The sequence below is a fragment of the Agelaius tricolor genome, unplaced genomic scaffold (assembly GCF_023055355.1).
Source record: "Agelaius tricolor isolate 1412-34295 unplaced genomic scaffold, bAgeTri1.0.p SCAF_13, whole genome shotgun sequence".
In the NCBI taxonomy this organism is placed as follows: domain Eukaryota; kingdom Metazoa; phylum Chordata; class Aves; order Passeriformes; family Icteridae; genus Agelaius; species Agelaius tricolor.
This window is the reverse complement of record NW_027269273.1, coordinates 17,698,790-17,716,885: the sequence shown is the minus strand read 5'-3', so window position 1 is coordinate 17,716,885 and position 18,096 is coordinate 17,698,790. Positions and strand designations below refer to the sequence as shown.

The following is an 18,096-nucleotide window of genomic DNA, read 5'->3' as shown; positions in this document are numbered from 1 at the left end:
AATGCTGCAAATGCAGCTGTGTTCATATGCTGCAGTGAATTGAAGTGAGGAGAGACTTGTACAGTCAATTTTGGGCAAGGTAGGATGAAATGCTCCCTCTATTTCTTCTCACTTTTTTTTTCTTTAATTATTTCTTCAGGACATTTGTAAGTGATTGTTAGGCCTGCCTACTGTGGTAGGGCATGGAGGGGTTTTGCCTTGATTTGCTATCTGAGTTTTTAGTTGGAGGTTGCTGAAACAACACACCAGCAGTTATTTTACTTAGCTCATTTGTGGAGGTACGTTAATTTCACTTTAGAGACTTGGGAAGTTTAAATGCTGAAGAGGCTTTGCATTGATTAAATAAAATGCAGAGTATCCTAAGTGACAGACATGGAGAAGCCCTGTGGGTTCCCTGGAAGCTGACTCTGCTTACCCTCTCTGTGTTACTGCAAGGCTTTAAAGAGAGAGAATTTAAAAGCTCATTTCATAACAGCATGTTGAAATTCTCATCTAACATCAGCAAGATGATTTAGTTTCCAACTTTTTATACTGGAAGTTAGAATATACAGCTTAACAAGAGAAATAATGTGGACCATAAAGTTGTACATGTGGTCATCCATCTGTTTAAATAGTTCTTAAAATATACTTGCTGTTCCATAATAGTAAAATAATTTGCTTATAGACTCTAGTTTCCAACTAGTTAAATTTTGTCCTTCACATAAATCCCAAGCTGGTTCTGTATTTGCACACTTCTCCAGTGTCCATGTGTTCTTTATTCTGGTGTATATTTTTGGGATGATTCAGAGGGGAAAGTTTCTTCTTTGCATACCTGGAGTTACTCATAAGGCTTTATCATCAGGAAGTGCTTTTTGTCTTAGTACTTCCCTATTGAGACAACAAACACCTTGGTTTTGGAAGACAGGCAGTGGCACAGAGTTTGTAAGCTTAAAGAAAGATCTGGAGGTAACAAGAGAGTTTGACTGACTTCTAAGATAGAGTTGATTAGTGGAAAATAGTTGGTTCCTTTCTGCTTGTAAGCACCTCTGTTCTAACATTAGTGGTGACATTAAGCTGCACATAGAACGTTCACCGACTGCCTTAACTGGGAAGCCAGATTCAAAGGGGTCTGCTTTTCTTGTGCTGAAGTGCTCAATGGAAGATCTCACTGGTTACAAGTGGTTTTTCAAAGTTTGCAAAGGAATAGGCTGAATATTTTAGGCAGAATCTGTTGCTTTGTCTTCACTGACAAAATTAGTAAGTTGAGTCCTACTCTCTGAACAATAACGGTGTCCTGCTGCTGCTTATTGTCTCTGTACTCAAACATGGGCATGGTCTTATAGAAACGGGTAAATTTCATTTGGAAGCAGCATCTTCTCGATGAAAACACAGAACATCGAGTTACTTCATTCTGTAGCGGGCAACTTGGCTTCTCCCTAGGAGTTTTTTCCTTGCTTCATGACAAAACCTAAGTTAGGGACTAGTATAAAGCAGGTATCGCTTGTTATTACTGTAACACAACCTTTCCTCGTTGTAGCGCTGTTTCCTCGGCCACCTAGGGAATGTGTGATTGGAGCAGCTGGAAGCGGCAGTTTCCCTGCTGGGGACAGAGTCCCGCCGAGTCCCGGAAAGGCGACGCGCGGCCGGGCAGGGGCAGCCCGGTGCCCGGCTCTGCAGGGGGCGCCGCGGGCGGGAGGCGGGGCCGGGAGGAGCCCGGGGCCGTGTCCCGTGTCCAGTGTCCCGTGCCGGGGGCGAGGGAGCGGCCGGGGGGGATGCGGCACCGCCTCGACGCGCCGCCGATGTGAGGGACGGGCAGCGGCCCCTTCCCCGCCAGCCCCGGACCATGGCGGCCCCCGGTAGGTGCCGCGGGGAAGCGGCGGGGCTTCTCCGCGCTGTGCTCCGGCGGGCCGCGGCTCTCCGCCGCTGCCCCGCGCCAAGCGGAGCGTAGCGGAGCCCTGCCCGCTCCCCGCGCGGGGCGGTGCCGCTGCGCGGCTCTGCGCGCCCCTGGCGCTCCGCGGCGGGCAGAGGGCAAGGGGGGTCCGCACTCCGCGCTCAGGGAACCCTGGCGCTCTGGAGAGCAACGGTGCCTCCTGCGCCCGTAGCCGGACTGCAGCGCTTCCTAGCTCGCCTTGCTTCGCTTGTCTGGAGTTCAGGGCAGCTGCTGGCAGAGCTTTCCTGCGTCTGAAGTGCGCTTCGGCTTGGCAGATCAGCGAGCTCTGAGGGAGGGTGATCTGTAGGGTAATTTCCCCTGTCCGCCTTTACTACTTGCATGATTTTTCTGTGATGTTTTATAGAGAAGTCAGTTTTTCCTAAATACTGCTTTATTCTTCAGCAACACTTTATTTTGGAGGTATGACTTGGTGCTCCTTGCCACAGTGGCACAGGATCCCAAGCTGAGCTGGTTTGCCGTAATTGAAAGTGTTTTAGCTGACATGTGCAGGTAAAACTACCTAGAATAAGAGCTGCAAACTGAAGGGGAGAGGGGTTTAGCCTGTATTGTGTAAGTCTTGCTAATGCCCAGTTTGCAAGTTCCTCTCTTTGCAGGGAAGTGTATGGGTTTTATCTAAAAAAGGAAAAAAACGTGCCATTCTCAGGGTGTGAAGTAACATTTACGTTTCATTGACCCATATCTCCTTGTGAAGTAAAAATAAGCTAAACGGAGACCTCAGGAGACTTGTAGGCAAAACTACTTTTCTCTTTATAAACAGAAGGTGATTTCACAGAGACCCTTAAAAAGAGAACAACTTTAGATTAACGTATTGTAACGCAAATCTCCTGTTCCTCTCTGTGGAGTTTGATTTGCAGAAATTTTATCTGCTTTGATTCTGCTATTTCCTCTCGCTTGTCTACAGCATTTTATTTAAAGTGAAGATTTTCTATCCTAGTCGAGGTAAGAAGTCTCATGTGATCACTATTACTGTGCGTTCCATGCATGCAGAGAATGCATTTATTTCATCATACATCACTTAAACACACACACTTCACATACTGAAATGTGGAAGGTGCTGAGGACTTCTCTTAATGGCCCACCAGCAGTTTCTATGACTTCCTGGAAGTGCTCTCTCTTTTAAGAAGTTGATTATTAAGACTCTTTGAGTTGCGTTTCCTTTATACCATAGACAATTCTTTAAAGAAGAGTGAATTCCCATCTATCAAGGATTGTTATTTTGGATGGCATTATTTCTGTATCCTCCATACACATGAATCACAAATCACACTGGAACACGCTACATAATGCCTTTCTTATCTAGTCAGAATTGGAGACGGATTTTTTTCTGGCAGATGAAGATAAATTGTTTGCCACTGCGTATGGTCCTCTGAGTTGGAATGAAGGATTTAGTCTCAGGTTTTTTACCTGGTCTGTGGACAATGAGAGGTCATGATCTACTTTTGAGAGGTATGTGAAAGATGACACAGAAAAGTTGTGTATTACTGCAAGCCCTGGATATTCTTTATGGGGCCCACAAGTACAAGGGAAAAGTTTATGATCTGTAAATTGAAAAAGGGTCAAATCTTTTGGCTTATGGAATGAAATAATAGATAATAACAGTGGAAAATGTAAGCTAATAGTCTTACCCAGAGCTGATATGCCAGCTTCCCACAGAATTGTTTAGCTATTTCAGTGGTAATCAGAACCTTATCATATGGCCATAAACCACTATCACATGTTTGGGCTGAGCCTAAAGATTATCACCTCACTACTTGCAGGCATAGTCTGGAGATGAGCCTGATTTGTTTGCTTCTCAGAGAGAGACTGTGAAGACATGACATGGTCATGCATGCTTCTATATGCTTGCCATGAGCATATGTGATTTTTACTGAATTGTTTCATCCTCTTCCATTCTATGAGTGGTTTGTGAGCTAGGGAAAGCTTTGTATCATGTCATTTGTGCTGTTTAATTTGTGGGGCTTACACTACAATTACAGGTCTTAGGCATTTCTATGGTACTGGTTTGTAATCTCATCAGTCTGTTATTGTTGCTTTGTAGTGAAGCGTGCAGCTAAACACTGGAGAGGCAGCTACAACTGGAAAGCATTTCAAAGGTTATGGTTTATCACTGCAAACTACAACAGAACTGTGCCTTTACGATTTTCTATGAAGTAAATGAACATGCCCTGCAGTATTGTTAATAGTGCTAATATTTTGTAAACAGAGGCAAAAGTATTTTTAATACTCTAAGCTTAGGAATCCAGTAACAAGGTATTGTTAAAATTTAAACTAGATCACACTTGAGAGTGTGAAAGATAGGCTTGCACCAGCCAACCATTTTTCTTCATCTTGCTGTTGTATATAGTGTTCATATATTTCTTCCTTTAATTGAAGACTTCCCCAAAACCAGCCTGTCAAAAGCATTGTCAAACCATCTATCTAAGGGCAGGGTTTAAGGAAATAAAATGTTTGGTGTTCACCAAAGGATTTTCCTATATGCTTACAATAGGCAGAGTATACATTATGTTTTGAACTGTATTCTCTGAGTTTTTCTGATGTTTGAGGAATGTGAAAAACCTCCCTGAAGTGTTCTGTGTTCTTTTTACATGGTTCCCTGAGGACTGGACAGTAGCTAGTGCTGCAAAGGCAGCTTTGGTTAGACAAATAGTTTATTTGGTTAGACAAATAATAGCATGATCCAGGAAGGAGTGTCCTGAGTCATTCTTCTTTTAAAGGAGAATGTTGCAATTGAAGTTATTTCTAGGTTTTTGGGGATTTTTTAAACAGTCCCAATGCTGACTTAAGCTTATTTAGCTCTGCAAGACCCACTTCCAGTATTTTTGCTTATGAACATGGAGCATTACTTGGGCTCTACATGTGGAGTCAGTAATTTTATTTCTCAGTTCTCGTTTTAGGAGCACTGTTCCTCAGTTGATTGCATGTGTGTAAAAGGCTGTAGGAGGTGAGGGAAGAAGGCCTGAGGAGAGCTGGTACAGCTGTCTTAAGGGGAATGGTGTTCTTGTAGAGCAGTGCTAGCTGGGAAATTTCCTGAACACCAGAGGAAGTTCCTTCCTGCTGGATGCAAAGGTTGCACTGCTCTGGCAGGGAATTTGCAGTGAGTCTGTCCAGTTTGCATCCTTTATCTACATAGCAGAGAAGGGAGGGATTCTTGGATACTTAGTGCCCCTGCAGTGCAAGGCATGTTTAAAGTCAGTGGCTCTTCCACCCTGTCTCCAAGCACAGGTACTTACTTTCATTGAAAGCCTGGAGAAGGGTATGTTGGCTCACAAGTGTAGTTGTGGAAGCTGTGGGCTTCCTAAAGTGAATGGCAGGATTAGTTGTTCCATTTTATAGAATGTTAAAGTGCCCAGGAGGTCACTACTAATTCTTCCAGAGACTGGAGGTGGGGCTGCTGCCAGAGAGAGCCTGGGTAGGACTTTAAGAGCTTTGGGCACACCTCAGAGAGTCATTGTGTGGTCTCCTCATCTGTTGAGGTTGGGCTTATCTGGCCGTGGTGCAATGCGTGGGCTCCATTCTCAGCAGACATTTGTGCTGTCCTTTCCCACTGTAGTGCATGTAAATCAACCCGGGGCAGTGGAAGCAGAAGTTCTGTCTACATGTCCCTTTCTAGAATAAAACTTGAATTCTGCTTGGTTTTCAGGTTTTTGCTCGTGGTAATTCTGTTGGTTTTGCCTGATGGTGTTCAGCCACCATCAGTGATATGTTGGCAATGGGGGTGTGCTCACTGGTGTGAAAGCCATCTTTTTTCACAGCAGTTCTGCACTCTTAGGTTAAAGACCCCAAGGTTTTGAGTCCCGAAGACTCCACTTTGAGTTTGCTGTATCCTCTCCTTTGGTCATGTTGTTTCCTACAAGCCTCCATCTGTGGAGCAGGAGCTGTCCCAGTGACTATGCGAGCACTGCTCTGCCCACGTTCTCCATAGCTAGGGTATCATCCTTTCACTGCTAGAGATTTCCTTATTTATGCAGGTAACTGGAACACTATTGGTCAAGCACTGAGCACATCTCCATTCTTCTCAATTGTATCACTTCTGCTGAGCTACTGTTTAAAGCTGTTAATTGTATAGTTTACGGCTGGGGTCCCTCAGTCTAGACATTGTTTCTGCCTTTATTTCATAATGAAGGTTCTGGGGAAGGTGATAGAGTCAAGTCTTCAGAGGCTGTGGAATTTTGGTTGAATTTTTCTAAGGTGACTGAGAAACTGTCATCTTCAGTTCAGGTAAATTCACTCTGAAGATCCTCTTTTTGGCTGCCAAATTTTAGGCATTGCTCTCTGCTTTAATTGGAAAAAAATGCCTTTGCTTGCATCATGAATGAGATGAAAATGTTGACATTAAAGAGTCAAACTGGAATTAGCAGACAATTTGTTAACAAGACTTTAAATGCTCAGCTCTGAAATTTACCGTGGACCTGAGCTGTAAACTTCAATTTTGAGTAAACTTTTTCATTGGTAAATGAAAAATTAAATTAAGACTTAAAAGCTTCCTTGAGCTTGGTGGGAGAGCACTGCATCATGTCACACTGGTTGAATTTGCATCTACTCTTAGCAAGCTGTTAACATTTTTAAGTGTTTTTGTGCCAGAGCACTGAAATGCATGAGTCTGTAGGTAGAAGCTGTCTCTAGAGAATTATGGAAGAAGTCAACTTTGGTGGGCATATTTTGGCCTGTCTTGTGGCCACCACCATTGTATTAGTTCTTTCCCTCTGAAGAGAGTATTTGTCACTCCAATAATTGTTGGGAAAGCTTTTGACGACAGTTTTGAGGAAGGACTCTAACACAGCCTTGTGGAATGTCTGAAGCCTGAAGGACAGAGTGGCTGTGGTGCAAGCACTGGGGCTGATGTTCCCTCAGTTGCATGCATGCTTTTCAGGCAGTTTGCTTTCTGCTGCAAAGAGAGCAAATATCTAACACCACGGGGGCCATAGTGACTTCCTGTAGGCGTTGTGTGACCTCATTTGTTATTTTAGGTGTGCTGTTATTTTTGGCATCTGCTTGGGCATGTAATGATCTGCAGTTGCGTTGCAGAGACCATATAATTGCCTAAAATGATTTTAACTTTTCATGTGAGAGTGAACTCCCCTTTTCAAGCTAGTTTGTTCTGAAGGTCTGTTTTTTGTGGCTTTTTTTTTCCTTATCAGAATGCTTTAAATCTGTAAATCTCCACATAGTTTGTTTCTCTTGAAACTACATAGGGAATGCTCTCCTTTATAGGAAGACCATTTTAATTTTTTTCACTTTTAAGAATGAAAAAACTACTTAAATTTAGTGGAGTAGATGCAAGTAGGAGTTCATTCATCTTTAGAGTTGCTTTGTGGCGGTGAACACCTCACTTTAGATAGAGCTACTGTTCTTTTGAAATGCTTTGTAGCTTCTGACGGGAATTAGAGACAGTGCTGTGGGGCTTTTTGTTCCAAAGCTGTGGGTGAGTTCATGGTTTGAATTTAATCCTTTTTCTTGTGATCATCTTGCACCTGTACAGGAGCCCCTGGAGAATATGATGTGCTGATTGTGTACGCAAGTGACGCTGCTGAATGGTGTCAGTACCTGCAGAACCTCTTCCTCTTTATGTGGCAGGTCCGAAAGAATCGCATTCTGAGCTACCAGCTGCAAGACGACTCTGCCATCTCCCAGCAGGAGCTGGACCTGTTCAGCAGAAGTCGGAGTATCATCCTTTTGCTTTCTGCTGAGCTGGTGCAGAGTTTTTACATTCCTCACATCCAGCACAGCCTTCAGGAAGCTTTATGGCCCCCGTGCAAAGTGGTGAAGCTGTTCTGTGGTGTTACAGACTGTGATGACTATTTGACCTTTTTCAAGGACTGGGCTCAGTGGCAAGAACTCACAAATGATGATGAGCCTGATGCTTACCTTGCAGCTGTTGAGAAGGCTATTTCAGAAGGTAAGACCGTAGCTAGGAGCTGTGCTTTCTTCTTGGAGGAGGGAGATACGTGGTGCTGTTTATTCTTCTTTTTACACTGGTAAAGTGCTTTACTTAAAGAGCAAACTAAAGCAAATTGTCCAACTCTTGTAAACAAGAAAGTTATGCAAGCAAATTTTTCTGTGCCTGGTTGGTTGGTCCCTAATTCAGGAGAAATTACCAGCAACTCACAGAGAACTTCTGAATTTGAGGTTGTCTTGGGTGGCTGCTTTTGAAGCAAATTGAAAATGAAAACTTTCTATATTTAAAATTCTGTCTGTAAATATTGTATTCTGTAGTTTATTGACCCAAATCAATGGAAAATTGTCTTTTTAAAATTTATTTCAGGGAAAAGAATTATCTTTTTCTTCAGACTTGTTTCTGTTATACCAGAACCAAAATAAAGTCTAGTGTGTATTATTTAGCATTGGGCCTAAAATCAAAGATGTAACCATACTGGCAGCAGATCACTTTGTTACCTATGATGAAAAGGCAGAGATTAATTAAGAATTCCACTGATGGCCTTAAAAATAACCCAGCCAGTCTGAAGGTGATCCCCTTGTAACTAATATAGAGGACTTACTAGCACAGAAGTATTAAGAGCTGGAGACCACATAAGCCCAATGTACTGAGTTTTAATTGATTCCAAAATTTCCTAAACTCTAGAAGAGTGTGTAGAATTCCTTTCTCATAGTTTCTGTTGAAATGAAGGTGGAGAGCTCTGGGAAGTCGTGCTGGCCTGGGTATTTTTATGACATTGCCATAGATAGGGTTATAGTGTTCTTTGTCAGCCTCAGCAAGACTGGAATCCTGTGGTTGCATCTTGGCTTAAGATTTATCTCTATTCCATGGCATAAGTGAGGCAGTGTGTCCAGTGCTGTGTGCATAAAGGCTCTGGAGTCTGACTTCTCACAATTGGATCTAAAGTCTCTCCACCTGTGCTGCAAGGTAGCATGGGCTGAAGCAAGCTGTGCTTTGGCCTTATGTAGGTGTTCTGAAAGGGAGTTTGTGCTTTGGATTTTTATTGCTGTTTCTACATAACAAAAAAAAAAAAAAAAAAAAAAAAAAAAAAAAAAAAAACCAACAAAAAAAATCAGTTTGTTTTCTGTTTTCTCACTTTAATAAGCATACATTGATCTCAAACTGACTTCAGCATATCTAGAAAATATTTGACTGGGAGAAAAAAAAAAGATGTAAAACCAAACTCATTTGCTTTGGAGTCTGCTGTAACGTGTTCCAGACAGTTTGGTACACAAAGATTCAGAATTTCTGGACTTTGGTTACTGTTATGGCAGTCATAGCTGATGTGGCTGTCACCTGCATGCCATGTCAAGTTTGTGCACATCAGAGCAGTTGCAAAGGTGAGCCATCTACTGTCACTGTGGTTCTTGTGAAGGAAGAACCTATTTAAGATGGGCTGTTTTCATGGCCAAAGGATTTGGATTAATGTATCAGATCCTACTTCTCTGTGGGGAAAAAATGACTCTGACCTCTTCTATTGTGTGATTCTATACAAGTTCTGTGAATGGCCTCAAATGCAAATGTTCTGATGTTTCCCCTGAAGACAGACCCAGGTGTATATAGTTCCTTTTTTGGGTGAAACTGTGAAAACTTTCTTCTTGACTGGTTAAAAAAAAATCTGCTGCATGATTTGGTTGCAGCATGAGTAACTTAAAATATTTTTGACAGCAGACCTCTCCCACAGAGTAACATGGCCTCTGCTCTGGTCTTAGTTAAATTTGAATTTTTCCTGATTAAGGCAGCCCTTAATTCTTACAGCACTTAGGAGAGAAAGTTCATGACTATATTTGAAATTGTTTGGGTCTGGGTGTCTTCCTCTGGGAAGTTCTTCACATGCACTGACCTGTACTTCTAACAGCAGTGTCAAAATTAGGCCTGATGCTAAAATTACTCGGCTTCAGCTTCCAATTGCTGAATCCTGAGCTAGTGAGGCATGATACAGGTATACGGGATGCAGTCAGGGCAAATTCTTCTCCAGAGGCTGCACACTGGCCCTGTGCAGGCTGTGCTGTTGCCTCTAGCACAGCTGTTGGTGTTTAGGGCATCATGGGACTATGACACCCAGACACCACATGCTGAAACTTATGTTAATTTTTATTATTTTAGTATGAATTTAGAAATGAGGAAACATTCATCTAGCCTTGTTGACAACTGTGTGCTGATGCTGCCTCTCGCTCTCTTGTAGATGTGATATTTTTACTTCTAAAGTTTCTCAATTCTGGCAAACTACAGGGCAGATGAAGGTTTGCATTTGCAGGTACTCTTATTTGTGGTGAAGTTTTTTCAGACTATGCAATAACTATGCTAAGGGGATGGAAATCATAGAATTATTATGGCTGGAAAAGATCTTCAAGATGGAGTCCCAGCTACTAACCTAACACTGCTACCCGTACCACTAAACCATGTCCTTCAATACCACATCTACGTGGTTTTTTTGAACAGTTCCAGGGATGGTGATCCCGCCACTTGCCTGGGCAGCCTGTTCTGATGTTCAACCACCCTTTCAGTGAAGAAATTTTTCATAGTATCCAATCTAAGCTTCCCCTGAAGCAACTTGAAACTCTTTCATCGTGTCTGTTGCATGTTGCCTGAAAGAAGAGAGTCTACAGCCTTCTCTCTGGTAGTTGTAGGAAGCAGTAAGTTCCCCCTGAGTCTCCTTTTCTCTAGATTAAACAACCTTGCTCAGGATGTCTCTGTACACACCAGCTCAGGTCCAGCAGTGTGCAGTGACCAGCTGCTGCTTAACCCCTCTTGCCTGGCCTGTGATAGCTCTGCTGTGTGCATTGAGCAGCTGGGAGTCTGAGCCACAGTCTGAGGCAGTGATCTTTCTCTTCCTCATGTGTTCTCAAAACTCATGTGACATTTCAATTGCTCCAGTGTATTTGTCCCTACCTATGTTGCTTTGAAACATTTCAAATTTCCCACTTGAAAAGCTGATGTTTCCAAAGCATTTAATAATTCATCGGTGGCTTTGAGCTCTCTGTATCCAAGCCATCTCTCGTGGGTAAATACACTGGGAAGTCCACATCTGCCTGAGATGGCTGAGGTGGTAATTGAATATGACAGCAGCAGTGAACTGTGCTGCTGGAGGACAAGTGCAGCCTTGGCAGAGCTCTTGTGCACTCGAAGAGGCAAGAATGAAAGATGAGTACCAACAAACTTTTTGTGAAATAAGAGGGTCAGAAGTCAGTGTAAGGGAACATATGGTGAAGATGGAGGGCCTTGGGCAATTAGAAGGAAGATGAGAACTTTTTTTGAACTTTGTAGGTCAGGAAAAGCTGAAATGTTACTCCACCTTCAGAGGGGCTCATTAAGAGATGCCAGAGACCAAGGTAGTAAGCTTTTTTGAGAGGGAAATGGCATAAGAACCACATAAGCTGTATAATTATTCCTCCTGTTCATGTCAAGGAATTGAATTAAATTCCTGGCTTTCTTCTGTTGCACTGATGAAACCACAGACGAAACTTGAGATCATATTCAGGTTGGAAGGGACCTCTTGAGATCATCTAAACTTTCTGCTCAAGCATGGTTAAATAAAGCAGGTTGCCCAAAACCATTTCCAGCTGGGTTTTGAATGTCTCTGCAGGTGGAGACTGCAGCACTTCACAGCCTCTCTGAGCAACCTGTTCCGATATTTGACCACCCTCAAGAGTAACAAAATGTTTTCTTGTGTTCAGATGGAACTTCATGCATTTTAGTTTATGCACATTGCCTCTTTTCCTGTCAGTGAGCACTATGGAAAAGTCTGGCCCCCTCTGTTTCATTTTCTGCTATCTTGTCCATATAAGATTCCCCTGAGTCTTCTTTTCTCCAGGCTGAAGAAGTTCCAGCTCTTGCAGCCTCTCCTCTTATGGAAGATGCTGTGGTTCCTTAATCATCTTTATGCTCCTGTGCTGGACTCAGGCTGTAAAGTTAAACCTTGGAATAAGCTACTCAGAATTTAAGGTCATGTTAGACAGATGTTCTCAACCCAGATAGGTGAAGTTGTAGTACATGTGAGATTCCTTACAGCTTTTTGTTTCTGTCATTATTTGATTTGATTATTTGTTTACTTGTGCTAATAGTTGCCATTTAGGGCTGGAGACCTAAATTCACAAAGTATTTTTAAGCTTCATGGGAACTATCATGTGGTGTTTACTTCTCCACTCTCAGTGCTCTGTGGAGGAATATGTTCTGAGTAGTTCTATCTCAGCTAATTATATCCAACATTGACTTCTGCCAGCTTATTGGTCTCAAAGATGTGAGGTGGTAGCATGCAGTTCTCTCTCCCTCCTCTTTGAAAAATATTGATATTATTAAAGCGATATTTTTCTCTGTTCTATCTTGTTCAAACATAAGATGTGGTTCTTTGACCCTGCTCACTGAAGAGGAGCGGGTGAGCTATTAGTCAGCCTCTGGGTGCAGATGAGAGCCTGCTTTGTTATATGGGAGCTCAGCAGCCTGGCTGGTTCTCACTGCCTGTCAAGAAGAGGAAACTGTGACGCTCTTGCACAGGAGTTCAGGTTGAGAGAACATGCTGGTCGCATGCCTCTCTGTGCATGGGTATACATGACTGATGCTGGAAAATCAGAGACTTTAGAGAGCTGGTTAAAGCAATTAGAGAAACCTTAACTAAGCTCCCAAGTGATAGTGAGAGTTCTCTGAGAGAAATGCATGGATGTTCTTATCCATCTGTAGCATATGGGATCAAGCAGTTAAAATAATCTTCCCAGCTGCAGAGTTGATTAATTGTTTGTCATCAAGGTGTCTCATAAAGTCCAGGTTATTTACATAAAAAGCAATACTTCATGGGTTTTCTTTTATAAAATTCAAGCAGTGCTAGCATAGGCGCATGCTAACTTTCTAAATAGAGACAATGAAATGATAGCCCAGAAATAGTAAAGGACAGAAACTGTTGTGGTTAAGAATTTCAGACAATTATAGTCTTTATGCACCTTGTAAATACTAATCATATTTCTCTGTGGCTTGTGGTTCTGACAATCTCCTCACAGGTTGCTTTATGGTCTCAGACTAATTCTAGGTATCTGCTAATGAGAACTGCAAGGCTTTAAGACATTTGCTTGAAGTTAGAGCCCAGTGGCCATCACTGATCATATTCAAGTCTGGAGCAGCTGAAGTAATTTCTGAAAATCTCAATAGAAGTATGTGGTCAAGAAAAAGATGCATTGGAGAGCAGGTCTGGAGAGATGTATGGAACAGAATTGAGGTTATTTCACAGACCCTTTGTGTGTACTTGGACAGTTGTTTTACTTCCAGGGTTACATTTTGTAATATTTTTATAGCAGTTTGTTATTACCTCAGAAAACTTTTGACATGTTTTTCAAAAGTGACTTGAAAATAACAGTGTATCTTGAGTTTCTCATGGGGAAGTTTGACCAGTGGCATAGGATGACCTTAGCATGGAGTGCTGCAAGAGTGTCTGCCTCATTCTCCACCTTTCATCTGTCTGATTGGGTGTGGTGTTGGACTACAAGGGTGGTATTCCAAGAGAAATTATTCAAAGGAGGGGCAAGGCATGACTGCCCTTGCAGTGGTAATGTGGTCTTAGATTTACTGGAGCCACTTGTAGAACCACACGTTCAGTCAAACAGTGACCGGTGGGATGTTTCCAAACAGCTGCCCAGCTCTCTCAGATGGAGTTCAGGTTTGTTGGCTTTTATGGGGATTGTCTTTTCTGTCATGCAGGCATTACATATTGCACTTAAATTGGAGCAAGGAGGTACTGCAAGAGGAGATGATGAATTAGCTGTCTGGATGTTCATGTTTCTTACCCATGGCTTCTCAGGAAGGTTTGAATCAGTGATGGATATCATGTGATTCTTGGCACCCGTGAAAGTGGTTAGAGGTGTGCATATGCTTTGTCAGTATGTGTTGTCTCTTTCTGCCAGAAGTAGTGGAAGTGAACTATCCCAGCCTCTCTTGCTTGAGATTTTGGTCACGTACACAATGTCTGTTGTCTGGGTAGCCAGAACCCTGCTTCTTCCTCAATGTCTTCCCTATCTCTGTCCTATTCCTGTGCACCCCAGCTAGTTCTTTCAGTTCATATGCTTGATCCAGTCGCAAATTGACTGCTAGACCTGCAAGAACCTCAGCAGAAATTGACAGTCAAATGCACTTTGTTTCCTTGATGGAGGATGAGAAATAGTTCGTTGTAGTTTCAAACTTTGCACGACATGCGAAACATGACTATGCTCTTCATAGAATTGAAAATCTGTTTGTAGGTGCTGTGCTTGTAGATGAGCTGCTTGGGGTGAGGGGTTTGGAGAGAAGAGAGAGATGTCCCATAAATTTTTTTGTTCTGTATGGACAGTTTTACAAAGTCCTAACTTTTCCTGTGTTTTGTTTTTCACACTGCTGTTTTTCTGCCTGCTTCTCTCCACTCAGTTGAAACGGGAAGTGTTGCTACAGTATCGCCCAGTTCTGAGGGTTTATCACAAGATGTTGCTGTGATGCGCGTTTATCTCCTTGGTGAAGCAGGGGCTCTGATGTTGGCATGATGGGAGATAACTTTCCCTGCTTTCCCCAACTACTTGCCAGTACTTTGTCTGCTTCTTGCAAATGTAGCTGTAGTTGTTCTGGGAGACTTAATGTCCTTATTAGCACTTCGGAAAGGACACTGGCCAGTTGCAGGCTTCAGGTAAAAGCAGGAGCTCTCTTTGATTTCCTGCTCTAAGCATAGTGAGGTCTGTGCTTAAAGTCTAAGGCCTTGTAAGAGCTAATTGTCTCAACTGGTTGATGGACAGAATGGGAGGTGTTTGCAGATGTCAGTGAGGGGCTGGTCTGCCCACACAGAACTTAAGAGACAAGCTGTTGCCCAGTTGTGCCATTAGTTGGGCACAACTAATATCTGGGTGACAGAGTGCTCTGGACAGACTGCTGACTTCTTCCAAGCATTCACATGTCCTCTGGTGTGAGGGCTGACTTGTGAGAAACCACAGCTGTCAGCTCCATGCCGATAGCCCGCCAGCTTTGCCAGGAGGAAATGGATGATAGGGAGAGCTGTGTGCTCTACAGCAGCAGGTCAAAATAGCTGGCTGCTTCATAGGAGTTTCTAAAGCTGCTAAATGGCTCTTGAAGCACATGTCCATGCCTGTGTTTCCCCTGGGCTTTTCCCTGGGGTGAGTGTCTGCAGGACAGCTGTGCAGGGGGCCCAGCAGGGCAGGCAAGAAGAGCATGAGGCTGCTCTCTGCAGCTCAGCTGCTGATACATCCTGGAGGGGTGCATGTTCTTCAAGGGGAAATGTGGTTGGGTTTCTTGGACCACATCTCCTCCCCTTGCTGCTATTCTCACAAGTATTTCACAGACCGTCAAGTGAGGCCTGAGGGAGCCTTTGTTTCAAAGGGAGCAGAAAAGGAGAACCTCTTATAACCATGAGTGTTGACCTACAGCACATGCTCATGGAGAAGCTTAATTCAGGTATTCACTTAACTTTAATAAGTCTGTTGCTTTCCTCAGTGATGGCTTCTCTAGGCTGCCTGTAATTGCAATTTTATAACTGCTGAGTCTGTGTATGCAAATGGGTTGTCATTACTCAGGTATCTTAGTGGGTGGGAAACCTGCTCTAACAATGCTTTAGAGCATGGATATTATCAAGTGTTATGGGATGATTTCCTCTTCCAGACCTTGCACGTTCACGAGTCAGTCACTAGCACATGACTGGAACTTCAAGATGAATCATAGGATCACCTCACTGCTGATGTGGGAATTTGGTACTTCGCAATTTCAGTATTTTCTGAATGAAAAAACAGATGAATAATTCATACCTGAAACTGAATGCCTGTTCCTTCAGCTTTTAATCCAATTACTGATTAACATTGTGCGCTTCTTCCTGTATTACCTAACAGCTCTGTGTTCACATGACCTCCAGGCAGTCAACTCTGTTACAAGAATGCAGAAGTGCAATGCCAGAACTTCTTAAAAGCTCTAGTTATTCTTTATTTGCTAAATGGTTTCTAGTATCAAATAACACTGCTAAGGCAGAGAGACCTGGGGTCTTGTTCTCTCCTTGCCACCCCTCTTATCCTTGCTTGCTGTGTATATTGTAGCTGAGATCCATAGCTTTGGTTTGATTTTTCTCTGAAAAATCACGTTGGCCAAGTGAGGTAAAAATTAACACACTAATGGTTCTGTGTTGGGTTGGGGATGAAGCCCCGAGGATCAGGATGCTGGCAAGTGTCTATTTGTGCATATGTTGCAGGAACATCAATATCTTACTGTAGAGCAAGAGGGTCATCATTGGCTCTCTCATCTGCTGTGAACTTAGTGAACTCTTTCTGACTTAGTCATATTGGAAGTAACCAACAGAGATTACGGAGACACTAATCTAGTAACAGTTGCCTCTTCTCCCCAAAAGGCATGGCATCTTGCTCTGCATATGCCAAACACCTGAATTGATAGCTATCATATAAGGGAAGGTTGTGGGACCAGTGCTTTTTCTCCTCTATGCAGCAGGGTAGCCTGGGACTCCCAGGTGGGAGTAGTCCATGTTTCTCTAAGAGAAGGATTCCCAAAATGTGTCTGGTTCTTGCAGCTGATGACTTTGAACAGTACCAATTGAAATACTGAGTTAAGGAATATAATGCCTCAGTTAATTTTCTAATACTTGGTATTAGTCTGAAAATCCCAAAGACCACCTTCAATACAGCTTTCAGCCTTGTGTCAAAGCAGTTGCTTAGCCAAATCTTCAGATTTGGTTCGGTATTAAAATCTGTTTGCTAAATTACATATACTGTTCAAGGTTTGTTTAAGAAATGTTGATGTTAGTGGTCATGCCTTATTTAAGCTTCAGAGCTGCAAATTTTTGGCTCTCTTCTTTCTACAGCAAACATTAATGCAGCAATCTACTCATGTGAGTAGGCATATATGCCATGTGGAGAGATTCACATACTTAGTTAAGTGTGTGTGCCCCAAAATTTGTGAAAAAAATGTCACCTGAATGTTTTGCTAAAGTTTTGTGGCTTAAAACTTGTCTCCTGAAAGCAAGGTTGATTTCTCATAATTCCTAAAATCCCACTTAAATGAATTGAAAATACCTTTTAAAGAATTGTGTGACAAAGCACTTCTAATATCCTAAGTTTAAGTCTTTGGTGGCAATAATAATTATGAAGATGTCTACATTAAAGTTTCTGACTGGCTTCTAGCTTCAGTTTGAAACTAGGAAGATCTGAACTCCTAATGGTGGCCCACTCTATAATTATTTTGGCTCTCTTGATTTGTGGAAAATTGATGTGCTTGAAGATTGGAGGATTCTGAGTGAAATCTGAATTCTTGGCAGCTTCACTGTATAAATGCCACAGGTTTGACAGCCCAGTCAAACTTAGGTTTTTCCTAATCAGGACTGAGCATTTTAAATAGAATATTTCTTACTAATATAAGAACAATGACAATCCAAGTCTGAGATTTTATCTGGTAAATAATTTGTACTACTCTTTACAGATTTTTTTTTTTTACTAAGTAGTAAATAACATGTAAATCCTTGACTGCTTCAGAGGCTTATAAAGTTTGGGAAATTCTGACCACAGGGGATAGTTTTAAGAAGTCATTATAGTCTTCTGACAAAGTGGAGTCAGTGACTTTGGCCTTGTGTTCTGGGAGACGGGGGGGGGGGGGGGGAAATGGTGTGAATCAAGAAGTAGAAACTGGCTAAAAAAGTGTTCTGTACTAAGTAGCTACGTAATTGTCTTTGGTTTCCTTTCTCTAGCTGAGAAAAGTATTTCCTGGCAGGGATAGATAATTTTTTTCAGCCAGTGGTATCAATTCAGTTTGTTTGTGCTTCTATCAATATCCATGCTGGTTTTGGGAATTGAGAGTGAGAACATTGTTTTGTACATGCATATTGTTGGCTTACATGTGTTAATTCTGCTCTTGATTCTGTTTAAGTAAAGTTCTGTTACTTTTCAATGCAAAGGTTTCAATTTCACTCTTGTATAGATACTGGAGCTTATGGTTCTTGCCCAAGGAACAGAACCCCTTCAGACTACTGCTTCATGTTTTATTTTTTGATGCAATAATCAAAGCTGGGGAGTTGGGGTAAGCAGCACTGAGAAAACTAAAGATGCTAGTGAAATGACAAACATTGGTTATCGTGTTTTATTTTAGGAAAGTAAGACTAAAGGCTGCTGCCATTCTTAGAGTATATCAGAGTGCTGCTTGAGTCAGATGAGTTCAGATGCTGACCATTCTTATATTAGACGTTCACATGCTGATTTTCCTGTTTAACATGAGGGGACTA

The 18,096-nt window shown here is 42.4% G+C and overlaps 1 protein-coding gene across 2 annotated transcripts in view; it reads left to right on the top strand.

Moving 5' to 3' along the window:
* The first annotated feature begins 1,807 nt into the window (after positions 1-1,807).
* PIK3AP1 (phosphoinositide-3-kinase adaptor protein 1) overlaps positions 1,808-18,096 on the top strand; it is a 33,918-nt gene continuing 17,629 nt past the window's right edge. Inside the window, exons 1-2 of one of the 2 annotated variants that reach the window (XM_071438989.1) lie at positions 1,808-1,835; positions 7,410-7,826. In XM_071438989.1, coding sequence (XP_071295090.1) covers positions 1,823-1,835; positions 7,410-7,826 — 430 coding nt within the window. In that variant the 5' untranslated portion in view covers positions 1,808-1,822. Of the gene's footprint in view, positions 1,836-7,409; positions 7,827-15,165; positions 15,282-18,096 lie in introns of those variants that run through there. The other variant, XM_071438990.1, reaches the window with a different exon arrangement.